At 44.9% G+C, this 20,349-nt stretch overlaps 2 protein-coding genes across 4 annotated transcripts in view; both read right to left on the reverse strand.

Moving 5' to 3' along the window:
* LOC309336764 (vomeronasal type-2 receptor 26-like) overlaps nucleotides 1-3,563 on the reverse strand; it is a 30,097-nt gene extending 26,534 nt beyond the window's left edge. For 2 of the 3 annotated variants that reach the window (XR_014154070.1, XR_014154071.1), the window contains exon 1: nucleotides 3,549-3,563. Coding sequence is in view for 1 of the 3 variants with exons in the window: in XM_081853060.1 (XP_081709186.1) it covers nucleotides 3,549-3,554 (6 nt within the window). In the remaining 2 variants the exon portion in view is untranslated. The remainder of the gene's footprint in view (nucleotides 1-3,548) is intronic. The other variant, XM_081853060.1, reaches the window with a different exon arrangement.
* Nucleotides 3,564-5,179: 1,616 nt separating this feature from the next.
* On the reverse strand, nucleotides 5,180-19,855 carry LOC309337093 (major histocompatibility complex class I-related gene protein-like). The gene is made up of 7 exons (XM_081853776.1): nucleotides 19,740-19,855; nucleotides 14,134-14,409; nucleotides 12,733-13,008; nucleotides 11,200-11,484; nucleotides 10,312-10,398; nucleotides 9,486-9,518; nucleotides 5,180-6,120 (listed from the first exon to the last, which is right to left on the reverse strand). The coding sequence occupies exons 1-7, from the start codon at nucleotides 19,813-19,815 to the stop codon at nucleotides 6,116-6,118; spliced, it is 1,038 nt and encodes a 345-aa protein (XP_081709902.1). The 5' UTR covers nucleotides 19,816-19,855; the 3' UTR covers nucleotides 5,180-6,115.
* Between the last annotated feature and the right edge of the window lie 494 nt (nucleotides 19,856-20,349).

Genomic DNA, 20,349 nt, shown 5'->3' on the forward strand with positions numbered 1-20,349 from the left:
CAATCTGGGTCCTGCTAGGTCTGATGAAACCAGCAAAGTTTAACCATCAGTAGAGAAGCCATGATGGATAAAGGCTAGTAAGGCAGGAGATGATAGTGTTTTAGAAACTGAATTATATTATCCTTACAGCAAACCTCTGAGGTAGGTTAGGCCGAGAGACTTGCCCAAGGTCACTCAATGAGCCTAATAAGTGAGCAGGGATTTGAACCTTCGTCTCCCAGGTACAAGGCATAAAATGAAGCTGGATGTTGCATAATTTAGGACAGTACTATACCTTCCAAGATTTCTATGGTGAAAATAGGGACACCCTATTCCATCATAATTTTATTATTTATATAACCTCCCCACACCCATCTGACTGGGTTGCCCCAGCCACTCTGGGTGGCTTCCAACTTATATAAAACCATAATAAAACATGAAACATTTTAAAAAACTTCCCTATACAGGGCTGCCTTCAAGTGTCTTATAAAGGTTGTACCCACTTGACTCAGGGGTCACGTAACTCCATACCCTCTAACATTTCTCTGATGAAAATAGCTAGACTATGGGATTTGCTCCCACATGAGGCAGGGGTGGCCACCAACTTGGAGAGCTTTTCTAAAAAAAAGGATTGCACAAATTCACGGAGCACAAGGCTATCAATGGCTACTAAGTATTTTGAATCTCCACTACCAGAGGCAGTAGCTCTCTCAATACCAGTTTGTGGGAACCCCAACTCTGAAGGACTGTTCTTGTGCCCAGGTCCTGCTTGTGGCCTTCCCACAGGAATCTGGTTGGCCACTGTGACAGCAGGAAGCTGAACTGAATGGGCCTTTGATCTGATCCAGTGAAGAAGAAGAAGAAGAAGAAGAAGAAGAAGAAGAAGAAGAAGAAGAAGAAGACGACGACTTTGGATTTGATATCCCACTTTATCACTACCCGAAGGAGTCTCAAAGCGGCTAATGTTCTCCTTTCCCTTCCTCCCCCACAACAAACACTCTGAGGTGAGTGAGGCTGAGGGACTTCAGAGTAGTGTGACTAGCCCAAGGCCACCCAGCAGCTGCATGTGGAGGAGTGGGGAAGTGAACCTGGTTCACCAGATTACGAGTCCACTGCTCTTAACCACTACACCACACTGGCTCCCTCAAGTGGGTCTCCTCAAGGTTCTTTCATCTGTTTTCAGCAGGCATAAACAGATATTTCCCTCTCACGTGCCTAGACCACCTGACTTTACACAATAAGGGTATGTTTGGGGTTGAGGGGTTTCTTGTGATAACTGATACTAAGCACTCACTGAGCTTTCAGAACCTTCCTTGACCAAAGTTTAGAGGCAGAAGGAGAAGCAAAGGCAGCATCGTTCAGTTTTGGACACTTGGAGCTACTGCTAGTCCCTAGCAGTGTGAGGAGGTTATTGCTTCTGTTTGCCGGGTGTAGCATGGCAGCTATTCAAACACTGCCTGACCAGCTCAGCATGTCACCACAACTTCCTGCTTTTGCTGCGGATGCCCCTTCCGTGAGGTGGGCGGAGGTTGTGATACTTCTGACACCCACTGCTTCCTTTCTTGGAAGGAGGATCCTATGGAGGCGGAGTGCTGATTTTGCTGACATCCTTCCAGCCCCACAGTGTTCTGAGCCTTTTAATGTATTTCGGCCCCTTCCTCAAACTGGGGTGTAGGGATGGGTGAATCTGCCAATGTTGGTTTCTCATTTCCCCAATCTTAAATTTGGTTCTCCTAATTTGTGATTTATTCATTTCTAGGACAGAATTTATGGTGCTGGAGGAGACTCTTGGGAGTCCCATGGACTACAAGAAGATCAAACATATATATCCATTCTTAAGGAAATCAGCCCTGAGTGCTCACTGGAAGGACAGATCCTGAAGCTGAGGCTCCAATACTTTAGCCACCTCATGAGAAGAGAAGACTCCCTGGAAAAGACCCTGAGGTTGGGAAAGATGGAGGGCACAAGGAGAAGGGGACGACAGAGGACGAGATGGTTGGACAGTGTTCTCGAAGCTACCAGCATGAGTGTGACCAAACTGCGGGAGGCAGTGGAAGACAGGAGTGCCTGGCGTGCTCTGGTCCATGGGTCATGAAGAGTCAGACACGACTAAACGACTAAACAACAACAGCACAGAATGTTCCATTTGTCAGCATTCTTGTGTGACTTATTATGCTTATAATGTACATTTCAATAAGAAACATTTCCTTTTTTTTTTTTTGCAGATTTCCTCTAATACAATGTCTTACTTGGCTAGAGAATTGTGTTGCAAAATCAGAGAACGGTGAATTATAAAAGATGCGGCATTTTGCTTCATGTATTGCTCAAAAGGTTTTCTCCCTTTTCAGAACTGTCTCTTGCAAATTCCACACACAGCTACAGCCATTTCTGCCTCTGCCCTTCCTTGCTCACCACTTCCACGTGAACCCAAGAAAGTTGCTTAGAAAAGGAATGAGGCCCCTGGCAGAGGCGGATTCAGGGAATGGCGACCTGTTTGGCCACACTGGGTGTGGAGTCTTGGGGGAGCTACAGGAGGCGCTGCATCTATGACAAAGAATGGAAAGTGAGAGGCCAGGGAGGACACAAAAATCTGGCATCACACAGGGTGCATCTGGAAATTGAGACTGCAGGGTCTACCACTACACCTGGGCTGTAAACCCCATCCCTGTTTCAAAACAATATCAAACCCTGAAAAATCCCTTTTATTTGCAGCATCAACTGCAACTCTTGGTTCAAATCGCTCTAAACTGTCTGAGGAAGACTGTTTGACTTTGTTCACAAGTGCCTTTCCTTGCATTCTGTCTCCTGTTGACGACAAGCATTTGATAAGAAAAGAAGAAGAAGAAGAAGAGTTTGGATTTGATATCCCGCTTTATCACTACCCGAAGGAGTCTCAAAGCGGCTAACATTCTCCTTTCCCTTCCTCCCCTACAACAAACACTCTGTGAGGTGAGTGGGGCTGAGAGACTTCAGAGAAGTGTGACTGGCCCAAGGTCACCCAGCAGCTGCATGTGGAGGAGCGGAGACGTGAACCCGGTTCACCAGATGACGAGTCTACCGCTCTTAACCACTACACCACACTGGCAGCACATGCGCTGTACATAGTGCTCCAGCACCATACGGATGGTGCCGGGATCCTCTGCTCTTGGCTGTAGCCACGGAGGAGCCTCTGTTCGTGGCTGTAGCTGTGACGGAGGGATCCCACCTCCGTCCGCACGGTGCTCGAGCAGTGTCGGCATCATTATGTACAGTGCATGCGTGCGATGCCGCACATGCACTGTACATAGTGGTTTTCCACCGGTGCTGGGATCCTCTGCTCGTGGCTACAGATCATCCACACGCAGCTGTGGCAGCCGATAGCTGCTCCCGCTGCCCCGAGCTCCCGCAGGTTGTCACCCCCCCCAGACATGGCACCCGGGGCGCACAGCCCCCCTGCCCCCGTTGCAATGCCACTGGATAAGAGGGCCCTGCTGAGTATCCCCTCCCCATGGCATCTGCCCAAAGATGGCAAATGCATGAATTCAATAGGCTTTGCTTAACGAGGAGAGAGCCTTCCCTCCTCTACCAACCTGCATGGAATTCCTAGTCACCTATGGCAACCAGGCGAGTGCTTAAATACAAGGCTGCACTAACTGCTCTAACTGACCAATCCTGACTCTTCATTTCCAATGTTCTGTCCTCCAACAGACTCCCCCTCCCCTTTTACCTCAACATTCCACCTACTAAGCAATTCTCCCTCCCTTCCAGAAAGTGCTCCAGAAAGTGTTGACCACACACAAGTGTTTACGTATACCAGTGGCGTAGCATGAGTTGCCCGTACCTGGAGCCACATGAAGGGCCTGGGGTGGGAGGGAGGGAAACTGGCTGAGTGCGCATGCGCATTTACTGCCTAACAGCAACCACAGCATCCAGAAGATCACGGCTGCAGAGATAAGAAAAGAAGAGTCGTTCCATTATCTGAAGAGGTCACTTCCTGGTTCGCACGGAGAAGCCATTTTAAACAGAGCCCAGTGATGGAAGCACCCAACTGTATTGAGGCAGAACCAGGTGCTGACATTTTGCACCCCTAGCAATTGTGTTCCTGGGGCAGCCACCCCTGTGACCCCCACCCCCATGCTATTTTTTTTTTAAAGATGATCTTTATTGGTTTTTTATAATTACATACTATACATACACATATTACATTACATTTTACATTTATTCTTGCTCTCAAGAGCTGACTTTCCTCCTTCCTTCTTCTGGCTTTTTTGTGTCGTCTTTAACTTTTCGCATTGTCTTTATCCATGTTGTATATAGTTGTTCAATTTTTGTCCATGAAATGTCCGTAAACAAATAAATCTTTCTATATATACAATTCTTGTTGTCTGTCTATATTCATTTACAAATACTGTTCAACCTTGGTCATAATATACATTTTTAATTCATTTTGATATTATTGTCCAATAAATTTCTTTGTATTTTCCCCTTATGAGGTTTATTTCAGTTCTACTGTTTTCCCTATTTCACATCATCTTCTCTATATATAGCATAAATTTCCCCCATTCTTTTTGATATGTTTCATCACCCTGATGTCGAATTTTTGCTGTTTGTTTGGCTATTTTACTTGCATCCCAGAGTACATTAATATCTGTACCTTTATTTAGATTTAATTCAAAGTATGTATTTAGATATTTTTTAGTTCTTTCTAATATTTCTGTATTATCTAACAAACTGTCATTTATTCTCCACCTCCGTGCTGTTGGGTCTTTACTCTTCCATTCCATTACAATAACATTATGATCTGAGTGTTAAGTGTTAAGGCACTGCCAGCTGCTGGCAACTTGAAGTGGGAAAAGAACATGACCAGTTTAAGTTCCTGATTGTGGGCTTCTCGTGTTTGTTTTCTTATTAGCCAGCTTTCTGGCAGCTAACAACACTGCAATATACCAGGAAATGATATATAATGAATTGAAAAGGATGTTTAAAATAACATTTGTAAAAAAACAAACACCAGAAGCTTTTCTTTTGAGATTTATAGGGACAGAAGTACCTAAATTGTACAGAAATTTATTTATGTATTCTACTACAGCAGCAAGAATGCTACTTGCCCCAAAATGGAAAGAAGCAGAAGTCTCAGCAAAGGAAGAATGGATACAAAAACTTATGGAATATGCAGAAATGGCAAAACTTGCCGGAAGAATAAGAAATCAAGATAACAAGCTTTTTATTTAAAAAAAATGGAAATGGTTTATTGAATATTTACAGATAAATTGCAAACATGTAAAAACATTGGGAAGATTATTGCAGTAACCTGCAGTTTCATACGAGTATATATTTAAAGTAGATAAATAAATGAGCAAATTAAATGAATTTGGATATGCAGAAGATACTAAAAAAAAAATTTAAGGAACCGCAGAAAGAGGGAGACGGAAGTCAAGTTTTTAAATGTTAAAATGATTGTAAAATTAATGAAATGTATAAACCTGAAAACTATAAATACTTTTTTTAAAAAAACACAATGCAATATACCATTATAAAAACAGGTGACTCGATTACGATTATTAAACAGGCCAAACTATTCAAAATGAAGCCGAACAGCACAAAACAAAGGTGGTGGGTCTCAGAACTGTTAGAGGCCAAGGTAAAGAGATGCAGGATAACTTTAAAAGGAGTTCAGAAAATTTCATATAGGATAAGGCTATCAGTAGCCAATAGCCATAATGTCTATGTCATCACTTCATTATCGAAAACATCTGCCTCTGAAGACCAGCTACTGGGCATCAGAGAAGGGGAGACAGCTGTTGTGCTCAGGCCCTGTTTTTCGGCTTCTAGTTTGGCCTGATCCTGCAGCCTCTTCTGACATTCTTCTGATTACACTGTTAATACCAAAAAAACCCACATCGACTTTTCCCCCCTGGGTGCGAGTCTTAGAATTTTCCTCCAGGTGCAAGTATGTCTCAGGGCTATCTAGAAGCACTTCAAGCTATCTCAAGCCAAGGCCTGTGACATTAAAAAAAGAGTGAAAGACAAACATCCAAAGTATATCTTGGTTCCAGCCAAGCTGAAGGACTCCCCAGAGGACAAGATTGGGTTCAGAGCATGGATGCGCTCATTCTCCCTCTCTCTCATTGTCCCTGAATCGCGTCCCCATGGTTGGTCATACTGCAAAGAGAGAGATAAAACAGATACTTACAAAAAAAAATAACAGTGACATATCGTATTGTTTGAATGTCCCTTGTGTACATAAAATATTAAGAAATAAAGGAAAATCGGTAGGCTAGGTTGTAAGAAAGTATTAGAAAGTATATTAAATGTAAGGTAATAATTATAAGTACATTCAAAATCACAAATGGCAACTCTATCGGGAAATGATGGGAAGTCTATATTTATTTTACTTCAGTTTGTTGTTGTTGTTTTATTTTATTTTATGTACCATTATATGATTTTAGCTTAGCTGATATCAAAGTGGAATTTAGAAGGTCAAATTAACATTCTAAGTTAAACTAATTTAAGAATATATATCTATATATTGTATGTATGTGTATGTGTGAAGTTACATCTGTAATGACATTAATGAATTTCAATAAAGAATTTTTCATCAAAAAAAAAAAGGAAAAGAGAGAGAGAGAGAGATAAAACAGGGAACATCCTGCAAAATGGAAATATATTATTGTATGTAAGTATAGATCTGAAATTGTTGTTTATGGTGAACACTTTTCTATTTTCTAAAATTCCATTTTTAACTTTTCTTTTTTCTTCTACTTTTTTTCTTCCCTCCTTTTCTTTCTGAATATTGCTTTTTAGATGTATAAATAATTATGTTTATGTGTATATGTATGATAGTTGTTTCTTAATTTCTTTACTTATTCGATATTCTTTTTCTTGTACTCAATAAACTTTATAATTAAAATTTAATTTAACCCCCCCCCCCAAAAAAAACCAGGGAGCGTCTGCTGTGCATGGAGCCAAACAGAAGAAACCAAAAGATTTCTCTTGGCAGAGAGAGGTGGGGAGGGAAGGGAACCCCAACCTTATCCTCAAATGACAGAGAATCCTACAGAATCTGTAATGTTGTTCTGCTTTGAGGGCTCCCCATTGAGACACCTGGCTGGCCACTGTGGGGACAGGATGGGGGGGATAAGGGATGCCTTATTTTTCTGATGTAAAACTTTTTTTAAATTAATACACAATCTTTTAAGATTGGCTCATTACGTCCTTGCATGGACCAGACTCAAGGGGAGACTTCCTACTCATCTTCTATGATTCTGTGGTTCTATGTGCCTAGGTCATTTGGTTTCAAAATGGTGGGGGGCAGAGGCAGATTTAGGGGAGCATTCCACCTTCTACATCATAGTTACAGAGTCTCGGGAGCACTGCAGGGGGTGCCACAACTATGATGTAGAATGGAAGGCGTAAGGCGGGTGGTGCCAAATTTTGATGTTGCACAGGGAGCCACTGAAATTTGAGACCCCAAGGTCCGTCACGTGTGGGGTGTGTGTGTGTGTTTGTGTGAATTTGATTGAGGAAACATGTAGTTGTGGCTTAGCACCTCATCAGCGGCAGCACCACCAAAACCACAACCCAGCAGGAGGAAGTAGTGAGGGCCGAGGATTGAATATGCTGACATTCTTCTATCCCACTGGGTTCTGAGTTCCTGTTTTTAAACCGCTTTGGGTCAGCCTTAGTTCCAAAACTTTCCCTTCCCCAAACTGAAACTTCTATACTGGTTGTCAGGATATTACCCACTTAAGCTCAAGGTTCTACTGCCAGTGGACAAAACCCTAAGCAGACCAGGTTACCCGAAGGATCACCCTTATGTATCAGCCATATTCCTAGGATCAGCTACAGAAGCCCTCCTTGCTGTCCCACAATATTATCTCATATTTATTTCATTTCTACTCAAACCAAAGTTTTCAGCAGAGCATCACCATTAACTTGGAACACTGTCCTCACATTTTGTCACCTGCTGGTAAAGTTTCTGTTTCTCCAGGTATCTTAATTAATTGGATTCAGTGTTGGCCATTTGTTAATATTGACTCAGTTAATTTCTAGGGGAGGGGGTGAATCATGCATTCATTTTCATTGCTTCCCTTTCAATGCCACCTCGGTGTGGTGGAGTGGTTAAGAGCAGTGGACTCGTAATCTGGTGAACTGGGTTCGCTTCCCCGCTCCTCCACATGCAGCTGCTGGGTGACCTTGGGCTAGTCACACTTCTCTGAAGTCTCTCAGCCCCACTCACTTCACAGAGTGTTTGTTGTGGGGGAGGAAGGGAAAGGAGAATGTTAGCCGCTTTGAGACTCCTTCGGGTAGTGATAAAGTGGGATATCAAATCCAAACTCTTCTTCTACACCCCCTTCATGCTGGCTCTGTTCTGGCAGCCTATTTCTGGCAAGCTCCACAGCCATGGTTAAAAGAAAACACTTATCCCTGTTTCATTCCACACACCCCACTCTGTGTTATTCGATTTCTTACTCCAAAAACCATATTTCTGTTTTGGAATCAACTGCTTTGGCCAACCTAAAATGGAGAAAACATGGACTCCACCTCAAACGGAGAGAAGCTGACTTCTTGCACCGTTTAAGCAGGGGGTTTGGAATCCAACCAAGAGGGAAGAAGCTTCCCTTTAGAAATATAAACCAGGTAGGAAAAGAACATGGTCAAAGGCAGTCTGATTCTTTAGGTCCCACCTGAATCACTGAGATCCTCTGATAAGGCACTACTGGTAGTTCCAAGAGCTCCAGTTAACTGTAACTAGGACACTGCCCTTTTCCTAATTGTTTAAAGTTACTCTGAGTTACTTTTGCAAAAGAAGTGACAAATAACCTTAATAAAATAAAATAAAAGTAAGAATGCCCATAAAGGAACCATCCCCATCTTCTTTCAGAAGTCTCTTAAAAGCTATACCTTTTATGACAGGCCTTTGTTAACATGAATTTTCTCTTTCTAACCAATTGCCATCTAGTGATGTTTTTTATGGATACGTTGGCTTGTTTTGTTCTCTTGAAATGTTTTAAAGTGCAGATTATTAATATGTGAGTAAAGGTAAAGGTAAAGGGACACATGACCATTAGGTCTAGTCGTAGCCGACTCTGGGGTTGCGGCACTCATCTCGCTTTATTGGCCGAGGGAGCCGGTGTACAGCTTCTGGGTCATGTGGCCAGCATGACTAAGCCGCTTCTGGCGAACCAGAGCAGCGCACGGAAACGCCGTTTACCTTCCCGCCGGAGCGGTACCTGTTTATCTACTTGCACTTTGACGTGCTTTCAAACTGCTAGGTTGGCAGGAGCAGGGACAGAGCAATGGGAGATCACCCCATCGCAGGGATTCGAACCGCCAACCTTCTGATTGGCAAGTCCTAGGCTCTGTGGTTTAACCCACAGCGCCACCTGCATCCCTTAAACAGAACCCTTAGAAGGGGTTTTGCAGGTACAGTTTATTTGCAAAGATAATTTCACTGGTGCAGCCTTAGTGAAAGACAGAATTGCTCTTCCTCACACACTTGCCCTCACTTATCCCCACACACTTACCCCCACTGGAGCTGCCAGTCCCTTGTTTCTTAGCTGCAAAAGAAGGAAAGGAGAAGGAGGTTAGTGTCTTTGGCTGGGTGAGCAAGGATGGGGGTGTTGGGATATTCTGTTCCACCTTAAGAACAGATGTGTGGAATTGTTTTATGTCACATGTCTGTTTATACTCCAGCACAGCTTGCTGGGAACTTCCGTTTGTGTATAGCTTTTGCTTATGCTGTCTTGCTTTGGACACAAAGGAGATCGGACATGTTTTCCTTTTGTCCTGATGTACGCTGAATAAACTGCTTGTAAATATGCTCACCCAACTTCTCCTGCCACCTCTGTTGCATAGTGTTTACTCTGCTGAGTAGCGTGCCCTAGCTTCTGAAGCTCGGGTCGCTGATGCTTCACCAAGGACTGGAGATAGCCCCACACACTGGCCACTAGGCTGGAGTCAGCTGGGGGCCTGCCAATTGCCCCCATTTCCTTGGTTGCATACCAACTACAGGGTTATGGGCCCAGATCCACGGCACTTACCCCCCCTCTCTCACACACATATGCATGCCCTTCTCTGATCAGCTGTCTTACTGTTTTAGCGAGAGACAAAACCAGTGACAAATACACATATATGCTAAGAGTTACAAACCTTTAAACTAATGCATCAGTGGTGGGGGAGATAAGAAGGGGAGGGCCAGCAGAGGAGAGCAGCAAAACTGCTCCCCAAAACTGTAAACCAAACTGATGCATTCTTCCCAGAATGGAGAGTATCAGTAGGAAAGGGAATCACTTCAGCCCACAGAATGACTGACAGCAACCTGGTAGCAAATGCGGCCACAAATATACTTACTGATGTGCACATAGATCCCAACACTCACAGCCACCAGGAAGAAGATTCCGCCCAGGATGCAGCCAATAATGATCCCCACGTGGGAACCTAAAGTTGAATGGTGGGAGGGGAGGAAGAGGAGAATAATTGAAGGGAAACCAAGAAGAGTCTTTGCCTTTCATGGGGGAAACCAAAGATGGCCACAGGACTTAGGAGCTCATGAAATTCAGAGAGGTTCAATGGTACAAAGGGGGAATAGTGAAGAATGGCCCATCCCACCCCTCTTCACCCACCCAGCTTTGCAAGAGTCCTTCCGGGGCTGGAGTGAAAGGTCATTCTCTCCCTACAGAGGGATGCCTTAAAAAGGTTTTGCTCATCAACATCTGGCTGACACGTTCACCTTCAATATACACAAAATATTTGTGAACTTTCCAGGACATCACAACCACTCAGGCTTACCAGGGGAAAGATGGCAGCCAACGTTTGCCAGTACTGTATACTTGAAGGAGCGGCTCCACCCCCATCGCTCAGCCTAGACACTGAGGTCCAGCTCCGAGTGCCTTCTGGGGGTTCCCTCACTACGAGAAGTGAAGTTACAGGGAGCCAGGCAAAGGGTCTTCTTGGTAATGGCACTCTCTACATGGAATGCCCTCCTATTAGAAGTCAAGGAGATAAAGAACTACAAAACTTTTAAAGACATCTGAAGGCAGCCCTGTATTGAGACATTTTTGATGTTTGACGTATTATTATGCTTTAATATGTGCTGGAAGCCACCCAGAGTGACTGGAGAAACTTGGGCAGATGGGCAGGGTATAAATAATGAAAGTATTATTATTTAGAATATCTAAATTTGAGTTCAGAGCAGATTGGGCATACTTCCATCCCATTCGTCTCCCCGCAATCTCTCACCAGGTTCTTCTGAGGGCACGTCCATAGGCTTCTGTAGGCCAATGTGCTCCACATGGCACCAATAGTGGTTCCTGTCTTTGGGGTTGATCTTAATGCTGAGCCAGTTGTAGTAGGTTCCATCTGAGTTGGGGAGAACGCCCCCATGAACTGTATCTTGCCCAGAAGCTTCCCCATCTTTTCTCCAGGTAGAGTTGATCTCCTTGGGATAGAAGCCGTGGGCCCGGCAGATGAGAGTTTCCATGCCATCATTGTTTGGCTTCCTAGTTACCTTGACTACTGGGGGTTCTGCAAAAATGGCAGCACTTTGGTTAACACGTGCAGCTCTCCAGTGGCTGGCAGGACGAACACTGAACTATGCCCCACCCCCAGAGATTTACGATCTCAGGCCTACAGCACCCCCAAGAGACACATTTCCATAGGAGCTATTGTACAAAGTAGCTTCCTTGCGATAAACACTTAAGTGCCTCGTTGGCACTCACAACCTCTGATTATTCCTAGGATGACAGGAAAGTAATTTTCGTTGTCCCCGAGAGGGGGCAATGACAATAATGATGATGATGATGATGATTATAATACAGCATTGTCCAAAAGCAACTTCCCCAAGGAATTTGGTTGAATCTAAATTTATCTAAATTTATCTAAATTTATAAACAGATAGTTGTTTATTTCCCTGACATCTGTCGGGAGGGTGTACCACAGGGAGGGCGCCACTACCGAGAAGGTCCTCTGCCTGGCTCCCTGTAACCTCACTTCTCGCAGTGAGGGAATCGCCAGGAGGCCCTCAGAGCTGGCTGAACAATGGGGGTGGAGATGCTCCTTCAGGTATACTGGGCCGAGGTAGTTTAGGGCTTTAAAGGTCAGCACCAACACTTTGAATTGGGCTCGAAAATGTACTGGGAGCCCATGTAGGTCTTTCAGGACAAGTGAAAAAGATTGCTGACCCAAGAAACCAAGACTTTAGTGTTATCAGTCCAGTCCTTTGGAACACTCTGCCAATAGAATTTGGCAAGCACCTTCAAGTCCCAATTTTTAAAAGCTTACTGAAAACATTTCTATGTCACACGGCTTAGGCAGGCAATTAAGACTATAAACATCTACAATAGAGAAGAAGAAGAAGAGTTTGGATTTGATATCCCGCTTTGTCACTACCCGAAGGAGTCTCAAAGCGGCTAACATTCTCCTTCCCCTTCCTCCCCCACAACAAACACTCTGTGAGGTGAGTGGGGCTGAGAGACTTCTCTGAAGTCTGTGACTGGCCCAAGGTCACCCAGCAGCTGCATGTGGAGGAGCGGACACCCGAACCAGGTTCACCAGATTACGAGTCTATCACTCTTAATCACTACACCACACTAGTTAACTGATGTCTGTTTTTGACTGTTTAAATGTTTTATTGCATGGTTTTATAGTTTTATTACTGTAAACTGCTTGGAGATATTTGTTGTGACAAAGCAGTGTAGAAATATTTTTATAACTATCTAACCAAGTAACTAAATGAAATATGCCATCTTCCCCCACCTCTGTTGTCCCCCTCACCTTTTCGCAGCAGAGCCTCCTTTGCGTAGGCTTCATATTTCTGCAGCCATTCAATGAAAACCACCTCCACTAAGAACTTGAAACGTGGGATCATGGAACTGTCAGCCTCCCACATCCTCTCAATCACTTGGGCCACCGCATCTGCTGCAATCCAGGCATCAGTCTCCTTGTCAAGGCTGAGAAAGTCTCTCCCATCATAGCCAAACGTCCAATATGCTTCATTGCTCCCATGTGGACTCACCTCAGAGCCAACCATCATCTGCCATGTGTGAAAACCTGAAAAAGACACCCATGATGAGAACACAATGGGGGCATTAGAACAGGTCAGACCACCCTCTCAAAAACAACCACCATCAGATCTCAAGCCCTATTTGGTTCTTCTAGATAGATTGAATCTCTCTGACAGTGCTCCATTCATCACTATTTGTGCTTCTGGGTATTGATACAAAAGTCAGATCCAGTTGATAAATTCCACACCCAAATTGAAATATTCTAATACTTTAAGCAACTAAATCAATTCTACTTTATCAAACGCTTTTTCCGTAGAAAAAGAAAAAGCATGTGGTTGTTTGCTCCTATGTGTTTTCAGTCTTCTAATACTTGTTGCAAGTTTCCTACCTTTCAACCTGCTTGATCTAAATTTATATATTTTACAATGATGTCATTCAGCCTTACTGAATCAAAACTATCTTTGTTTAAATCATGGAAGAAATCAATCTGTTAATGCACGTGACTACTGTTATTATTTGCAATAAGGGTTTTTCTATGTCATGAAGACCACCTGTATCCATTGATTCACAATTTTTAAAAAAGATTTTTTAATCACTTTTCCAATATCTTCTAATTTAATTTGTGCTTGCAATTTTCCTAAGTCAGATTTTGTCACCTTTGGGATTCTTTTTTGAAAAAAAACTTTTCAATATTCTGTATTGCAGGGTTATCTGATTTATATTATTAATCACAAAATATCTTAAATTGCTTTACTGTTGCCTTTGTCATGCCTGCTGCTACATTTTTATAGACAAATGATGAAATATGACCAACAATATGATGGTCGCAACAGACTCATCCTTCAATTTTGCAGTTCTCCCAATTTTGCCTTGGAGTTCTCCAGCCAAGTAATATGAACAAAACTGCAACACCTGGACAAAGTGTGCATAAAGATGCATAAATTCATGAAATGGTCATACAAAAATGCAATACATTGGGGTAAACTGAAAAAAGGTGCATTGTTGGGGGGGATGTTGATGTATTAGGAGAAATTCACACTAAAATGTTAATGAGGATTTCCTTTTTAAGTGCAAACTGATGCAGAAACGAGAACTGAATTTAAGATCGGAAAAATAAGAAATGGAGGGAGCTTAAAATCAACAGATTCGGCCCTTTCTTACATGCACTCACCCTTGCTGTGGTTGTAGTACTGCCTTATGATACTGTGATAATTTTCAAACCACCGCTCACTGTCCTCCAAGACCTTGGTGTACCTGTCCCAGTACTCATGAATATCCTCCTTCAGCTTTTTAGCCCAGGAGACTTGAGGCACCCCCTCTTCTGTGTTGCTATCAAAGCGAGTGACGAGCTGGTCATCTGCATACCCCAAAGCAGTGAACTTGGGCATTCTCTGATCAGGCTCTGACACAGATATGTAGATAAGCTGGAACTTGTGGAAGGAGGAGCCTGGAGAGGAGAGAGAGGGGCAGATATACAAAATGATATACAGGTGGTACATGACACCAGTCAAGCTTGCAAAAATTTACCATCTGCCCGATAACAAATGTTGGAAATGTAAAGAGATTGAAGGTACATTCTTTCACCTTTGGTGGACGTGCCCAAAGATTAAGACCTTTTGGGAGATGATCTATAATGAAATGAAAAAGGTATTTAAATATACCTTCCAGAAGAAACCAGAGGCCTTTCTCCTGGGCATGGTCGGCCAATTGGTGTTAAAGGAGGATAGAACTTTCTTTATGTACGCCACAACAGCAGCAAGAATACTTATCGCAAAGTATTGGAAAGCACAAGATCTACCCACCCAGGAAGAATGGCAGACGAAGGTGATGGACTATATGGAACTGGCTGAGATGTCTGGCAGAATCCGAGACCAAGGAGAAGAGTCGGTGGAAGAAGATTGGAAAAAAATTAAAGTTTATCTTCTGAAATATTGTAAAATTAAGGAATGTTAGAAAGATGTTGGAATAGAATTATCTGGTTTTAGCAGAAAAGATATAAAGGATTAAGTAAAAATAATTTGGTGAAAGAAGAGAATGTAAAATCACAATATATTAAGATAAGCTATTAAGATAAAAACAAAGCTGGAAAGGATTTGCTGAAATATCTAACTGAATTAGAATACAAAAATGGGAGGTGTGAGGAGGTCAAGGAAGTAAGTGAATGAAAGCAAGTGATGTAAAGGTTGGATCTGTCCCCCCCCCCTCTTTTTTTAATTGTCTGTATTTTTTCTGTCCTTTCTATTTTTCTATTTTTCTTTTTTCTCTTTGTAATCTTTAAAATGTGAATAAATATCATTTAAAAAAAGGGGGGGGAGAGAGAGGGGCAGAGTTCAAGTGATCTGCAAGGGACAGGACCATGAGCTCCACCACCACCCCAGAGAAGTGAGGAGAAGTGGTGGCAGTGGTTTCCAGGTTCCAGCAAGATCTCAAGAAAGCCCCGCAAAATCTCGAGGGCTCTCATGAGATCTTGCCAGAGCCCAGAAGCCAGAGCCCAGCCACACAACCCCAGTAAGTAAGGCCTTGGTGGGGCTGACACTTTCCCATTCTGTCTGTAGTAGCAAAACAGGATGGATTTCCTTCGGCCAATGTCAGGGGTGGAGGAAGGGGAGTGCTGTGGGAGCAAGCTGCCCCGGGTGTCACCACTGAGGGAGGGTGACAAAATGCCGGGGGTCACTCACTGTGGGACCTGCAGTGCACCCGAGCCACGCATCTCTCCTGGGAATGATGCGGTGGCTTGGGCACCCGCAGGCTCCACACTGCCCCAAATGGTCCGCCCACCACCTTTCCCTCAGCTGTAGGGTGGCTGAGTGGGAGGAGGCAGGCAGACTCCTTGGAGGCCCCATGGAGCATCCTGCCCTGGCTCCCCCCTCCCCCACGGGAGGCTGCCCCTGTTGGGATGCATCCGGGGAGATGGGGGCATTTGGCGGGCCCCCAGCTGGCTCCAGCCACCGGCCGGCAGCCGGGCAAACTCCAGTTCTCGGAACAGCATCAATCAGCGACTCGAGCCTCAGTAGCCTTCAGAAGCTGAGCACACTCTTATTAGCAGAGTGAATAACTTCTCATAATGGAAGTGGCAGACAGAGACATGTGCAAGCATTTTAACAGGCGTTTATTCAGCATAGTTGAGGAACAAAGGAAAAAACATGTCTGCTTCCCTTCGTGTCCAAGCAAACAGCAGTATAGCAAAAGCAATATACAACGGATGTTCCCAGCAGACTGTGCTGGAATGTAATCAGACATGTGACATACAACAATCCACACATCTATTCTAAAGGTGGAAAGGCACACATGCCACCCCAGGCACCTGATCGAACTGCTTCACTGCTGGCCAGTGGCGAAATATTTACAGCAGTAGGAGAGAGAGAGAGAGAGAAGCTTTGGCTATCTAGACACCGCGTGGCATTTTGTTTGTTGACAGCTCTTTCTGGTTTACAGAAAGAAAACTGTATGAGCACAGAAATCTGCTTCTCTGGGGCAGTTTTACTGGGATTCAGTTGCAAACCCGCCCACCCCCATCTCAGGCACTTTTTGAAAGAAAACTATACAGTGGTACCTCGGGTTAAGAACTTAATTCGTTTTGGAGGTCTGTTCTTAACCTGAAACTGTTCTCAACCTGAAGCACAACTTTAGTTATGAGGCCTCCTGCTGCTGCCGGGCCGCCGGAGCACAATTTCTGTTTTCATCCTGAAGCAAAGTTCTTAACCCGAGGTACTATTTCTGGGTTAGCGGAGTCTGTAATCTGAAGCGTATGTAACCTGAAGGGTATGTAACCCGAGGTACCACTGTACTGAATAAAACAATTGTAAATGGCAAGTGACAGAAATTTGGGGGCACCATCTACTATTGTGCAGTTGATAGAGGAACATAGTTGTAGGTCTACTATGTGGGGTGGATTTTACCCCAAGTGGCTGGGGGGAAACCGCAGGAGATTTGGCTGTGAACTGCACGCACCTGGGGAGCTTCTGCGGCTTGCTATGTCATGGCCCCCCTCCCATTCAGCTTCCTTTCAGGGTCAAACTGCAGTTAGGTTCAGCCAGCCTGCGGAACACCTGCCACTTTTATTTTGAGAGGAAAGGAGCCTCTCAGAAGCTGCAGGTGTTGCAAGGTGGTGGACGCACTATGCAGCAACTTCCCCTCCCCTCCCCTCTACCTGAAGCAGAAGCTGAAAAAGAGGAAAGGGGGGGGGGAGATTTTCCACCACCACCCCAGGCTGAGAAGCCCCTGAAACTCCCCTCAACCCTCCTCAACAGCAGTACCTCTGCCTCTGTTGCTGTTTGTGGTGTGTGGCGGCGGGGGCGGGGGGGGGGGGAGGAACATGCAGGAAGGAAAAGAGAAGAGCTGCTCCTACTTCCTCTTTCTCCTGTCTTAAATGTGTGGTTATTTATGCATCAACACACCCCCAGTCACAAGGAAAATCAAAGGTCAGCACTGGCACAGTTATGTAAAAACTGAAAAGAGCCCAAATGGAAGCTCAAACCCACGGCCATCAGATTACAGAATCGTACCATTGTCGGAAAGGACACCCAAGGAATTGGGGGGGGGGGGGAGAATGTAGGAATCACAGCTAAAGAATCCTTAACAGACAGCCATCCAATCTCTGCTTAAAAACTTCCAACAGAGGAGAGTCCACCAACTTCCAAGGTAGTTTGCTCCATAAATGTTAAATTAAATCTTAATAATTCAGTTCCAAAGCTGGGCAACCCCTTTAACAAATAAAAATATGTTCTTCATCAGGAAAGACGCTATACGAACTTAATTCGTTCTGGAGGTCTGTTCTTAACCTGAAACTGTTCTTAACTAGAGGCATGCTTTTGCTAATGGGGCCTCTTGCTGCCGCTGCGCTGCCAGCACACAATTTCCGTTCTCATTCAGGGGCAAAGTTCTCAGCTCGAGGTAGCTCTTCCAGGTTGGCGGAGTTTGTAACCTGAAGCGTTTGTACTCTAAGGCGTTTGTAACTTGAGGAAGAAGAAGAAGGAAGAAGAGTTTGGACTTGATATCCTGCTTTTCACTCCCCTTAAGGAGTCTCAAAGCGGCTAACATTCTCCTTTCCCTTCCTCCCCCACAACAAACACTCTGTGAGGTGAGTGGGGCTGAGAGACTTCAGAGAAGTGGGACTGGCCCAAGGTCACCCAGCAGCTGCAGGTGGAGGAGTGGAGACTCGAACCCGGTTCACCAGATTAGAAGTCTACCGCTCTTAACCACTACACCACACTGGCCACACTGGTACCACCGTACAAAGTAGAGGTGAAGTTTCAAGGGGAAGGAGTCCTGTTTATATATGTTTGCTGAACCACAAGCTTCTAGGGAGCGGTTAACAATGACCACAGAGTCTGTTATAATGGACCTCCGCCCCTCCCCACCTCTCTCTCTCTCTCTCTCTCTCTCTCTCTCTCTCTCACACACACACACACACACACACACACAAAACTGGTCCTGCTAGTTAGGGATGATGGGAGTTGTAGTCCAAAAACAGCTGGAGACCCAAGTTTGGGAAACACTGCAGTCTGAAGGCACATTCTGAGCCCAGCCAAAAAGACAGAGATTGCCCCACAACTACTAGAGGGACCTGCAGAAGCGAAACTCCCCAGAGGCAGTTTCAAGAGAAGCACGAAACTTAAATCCTCCTGGGCAATTACATTTTTGCATACACTGAAAAGCCTGGCAGGGCTCATTTCCTACTACTATGAAATATTTAAATGCCTTGGCAAGAGCTCAGCCAGATGTGAGGAAGGTGTTTTGTGTGTGAGTGTTTGTGTGTCTGTCTGTCTGTCTGTCTGTCTGTCTGTCTGTCTCTCTCTCTCTCTCTGTGTGTGTGTGTGAGAGAGAGAGAGAGAGAGAGAGATGTTCAGTCCAGGTCCAGAATCCAATCAACACCAATTGAGTGGAGCAATGTGTGTTTGTGTTTACAGAGATAAAAGTATTGTGGGGTGGGAAACTCCTGTTTGTCAGAAGTTCTGTACTCTCCCTTTCCTATGGCAAAGCCTAAGGCTGGTGCTTCTCCTATACTTCTCCTGACAGCATGCATGACTTTACAGCGCAAGGGATTTTCTTTTTTATTTTTTTGCACCTAAAAGACAGTGGAATGGACTCGCTCTCCTTCCTTGGAGGTTTCTAAGACTTAAAATTTAAGCAGAGGTTGGAAGGCCATCTGTCATGGATGCTTCAGCTGAGATTCCTGCATTGCAAGGGGGCTGGACTAGATGACCCCTGAGGTCCCTTTCCAACTTCGCAATTCTATTATTCTATGACACAAAGTTGATCAGCTGAAGATTTGGAAGCGGGCAAATTCCCCAAACCAGTGGCGTACCGTGGGGGGTGCAGGGGGGGGGCCTGGCCGCACCGGGCGCAACATCTGGGGGTTAGGGTTAGGGGACGCAAATCCACGGGTTAGGGGGCGCAAATCCAGGGGTTAGGGGGCGCAAATCCAGGGGTTAGGGGGTGCAAATTACTTGCCTTGCCCCGGGTGCTGACAACCCACGCTACGCCACTGCCCCAAACACGTTCAGCGAAAGTAAGAGACACCTCCAGGCTTCCCCCCATGCAAGGCTAGGTTTTTTTTGGGGGGGAGTATGGGGCTCCAGAACGATAAGGAGTTTTTTCTCCTGATGGCAACAGCAGGAACTGACCGGGAAGGGAGACTTGCGTTGGGGATGCAGTACAAGGTTATCAAATCCTCCTGCCCTTACTCTACCTCCAGTAAATGCGTTGCGCACAGTAAATTGCCCGCTGGCAAATTCCTGTTGCGCGCCAGGCAGCTTAGCCCGCAAAGTCACTCACCGGCGCAGCCGCGCAGCAAAAAGTCAGCAGTCGCCACTAGGATGAAAACGCACCGCCGATGCAGCCGCAACTCCATCCTTCCTCGCCCTCTGCTCTCCTCCTCTGAAACCCGCTGAGTTGCGAACCGCTGGAATCCGTGGCAAAAGCAACGATTGGCGGAGGGATGTGTGTGTGTGTGTGTGTGTGTGTGTGTGTGTGTGTACATTTCTACCAATCAGAAAAGCGCGTGCAGGGGTTGCAGTGCGGCCGAAGAGCGCGGAAAACGAAAGGAAAGGGTTTTTTTGCGCTGAGCTCCTGTCTGGATTTCCAGGCGCAAGAGCGTGAGAGAAGGAGCTTGGCTCCTGAATCAGACCCAAAGCCCTTCTCAGGACAGCATTAAGAGCCTAAGAGGCCCTATGAACTTAAAAGATTTTGGTGCCCCCATGTAATAATAATAATATGTTCACCTGCACCAAATGGATTCTCCTTTCCAGGAAGCTTTTAAAGAGAAATTGGATGGCCATCTGTCATGGATGCATTGCAAGGGGTTGGAGTAGAGATGATCCTTGCTTTGACTATATTTATTTACCTACTGAATTTATAGAGCTGTCCTATAGCAGCAGGACCCTAG

The sequence above is a fragment of the Podarcis erhardii genome (assembly GCF_964252035.2).
Source record: "Podarcis erhardii genome assembly, chromosome: 2".
Classification (NCBI taxonomy): domain Eukaryota; kingdom Metazoa; phylum Chordata; class Lepidosauria; order Squamata; family Lacertidae; genus Podarcis; species Podarcis erhardii.

Excerpts from the sequence above, each read along its gene's own strand:
- LOC309337093 (XM_081853776.1), bottom strand. The coding sequence starts at position 19,815 with ATGGAGTTGCGGCTGCATCGGCGGTGCGTTTTCATCCTAGTGGCGACT. Across the intron at positions 13,009-14,133 it reads GTACTACAACCACAGCAAGG|GTTTTCACACATGGCAGATG; the intron begins GTGAGTGCATGT and ends TGTCTTTTTCAG. Across the intron at positions 10,399-11,199 it reads CGTGCCCTCAGAAGAACCTG|GTTCCCACGTGGGGATCATT; the intron begins GTGAGAGATTGC and ends ATTCAACTTTAG.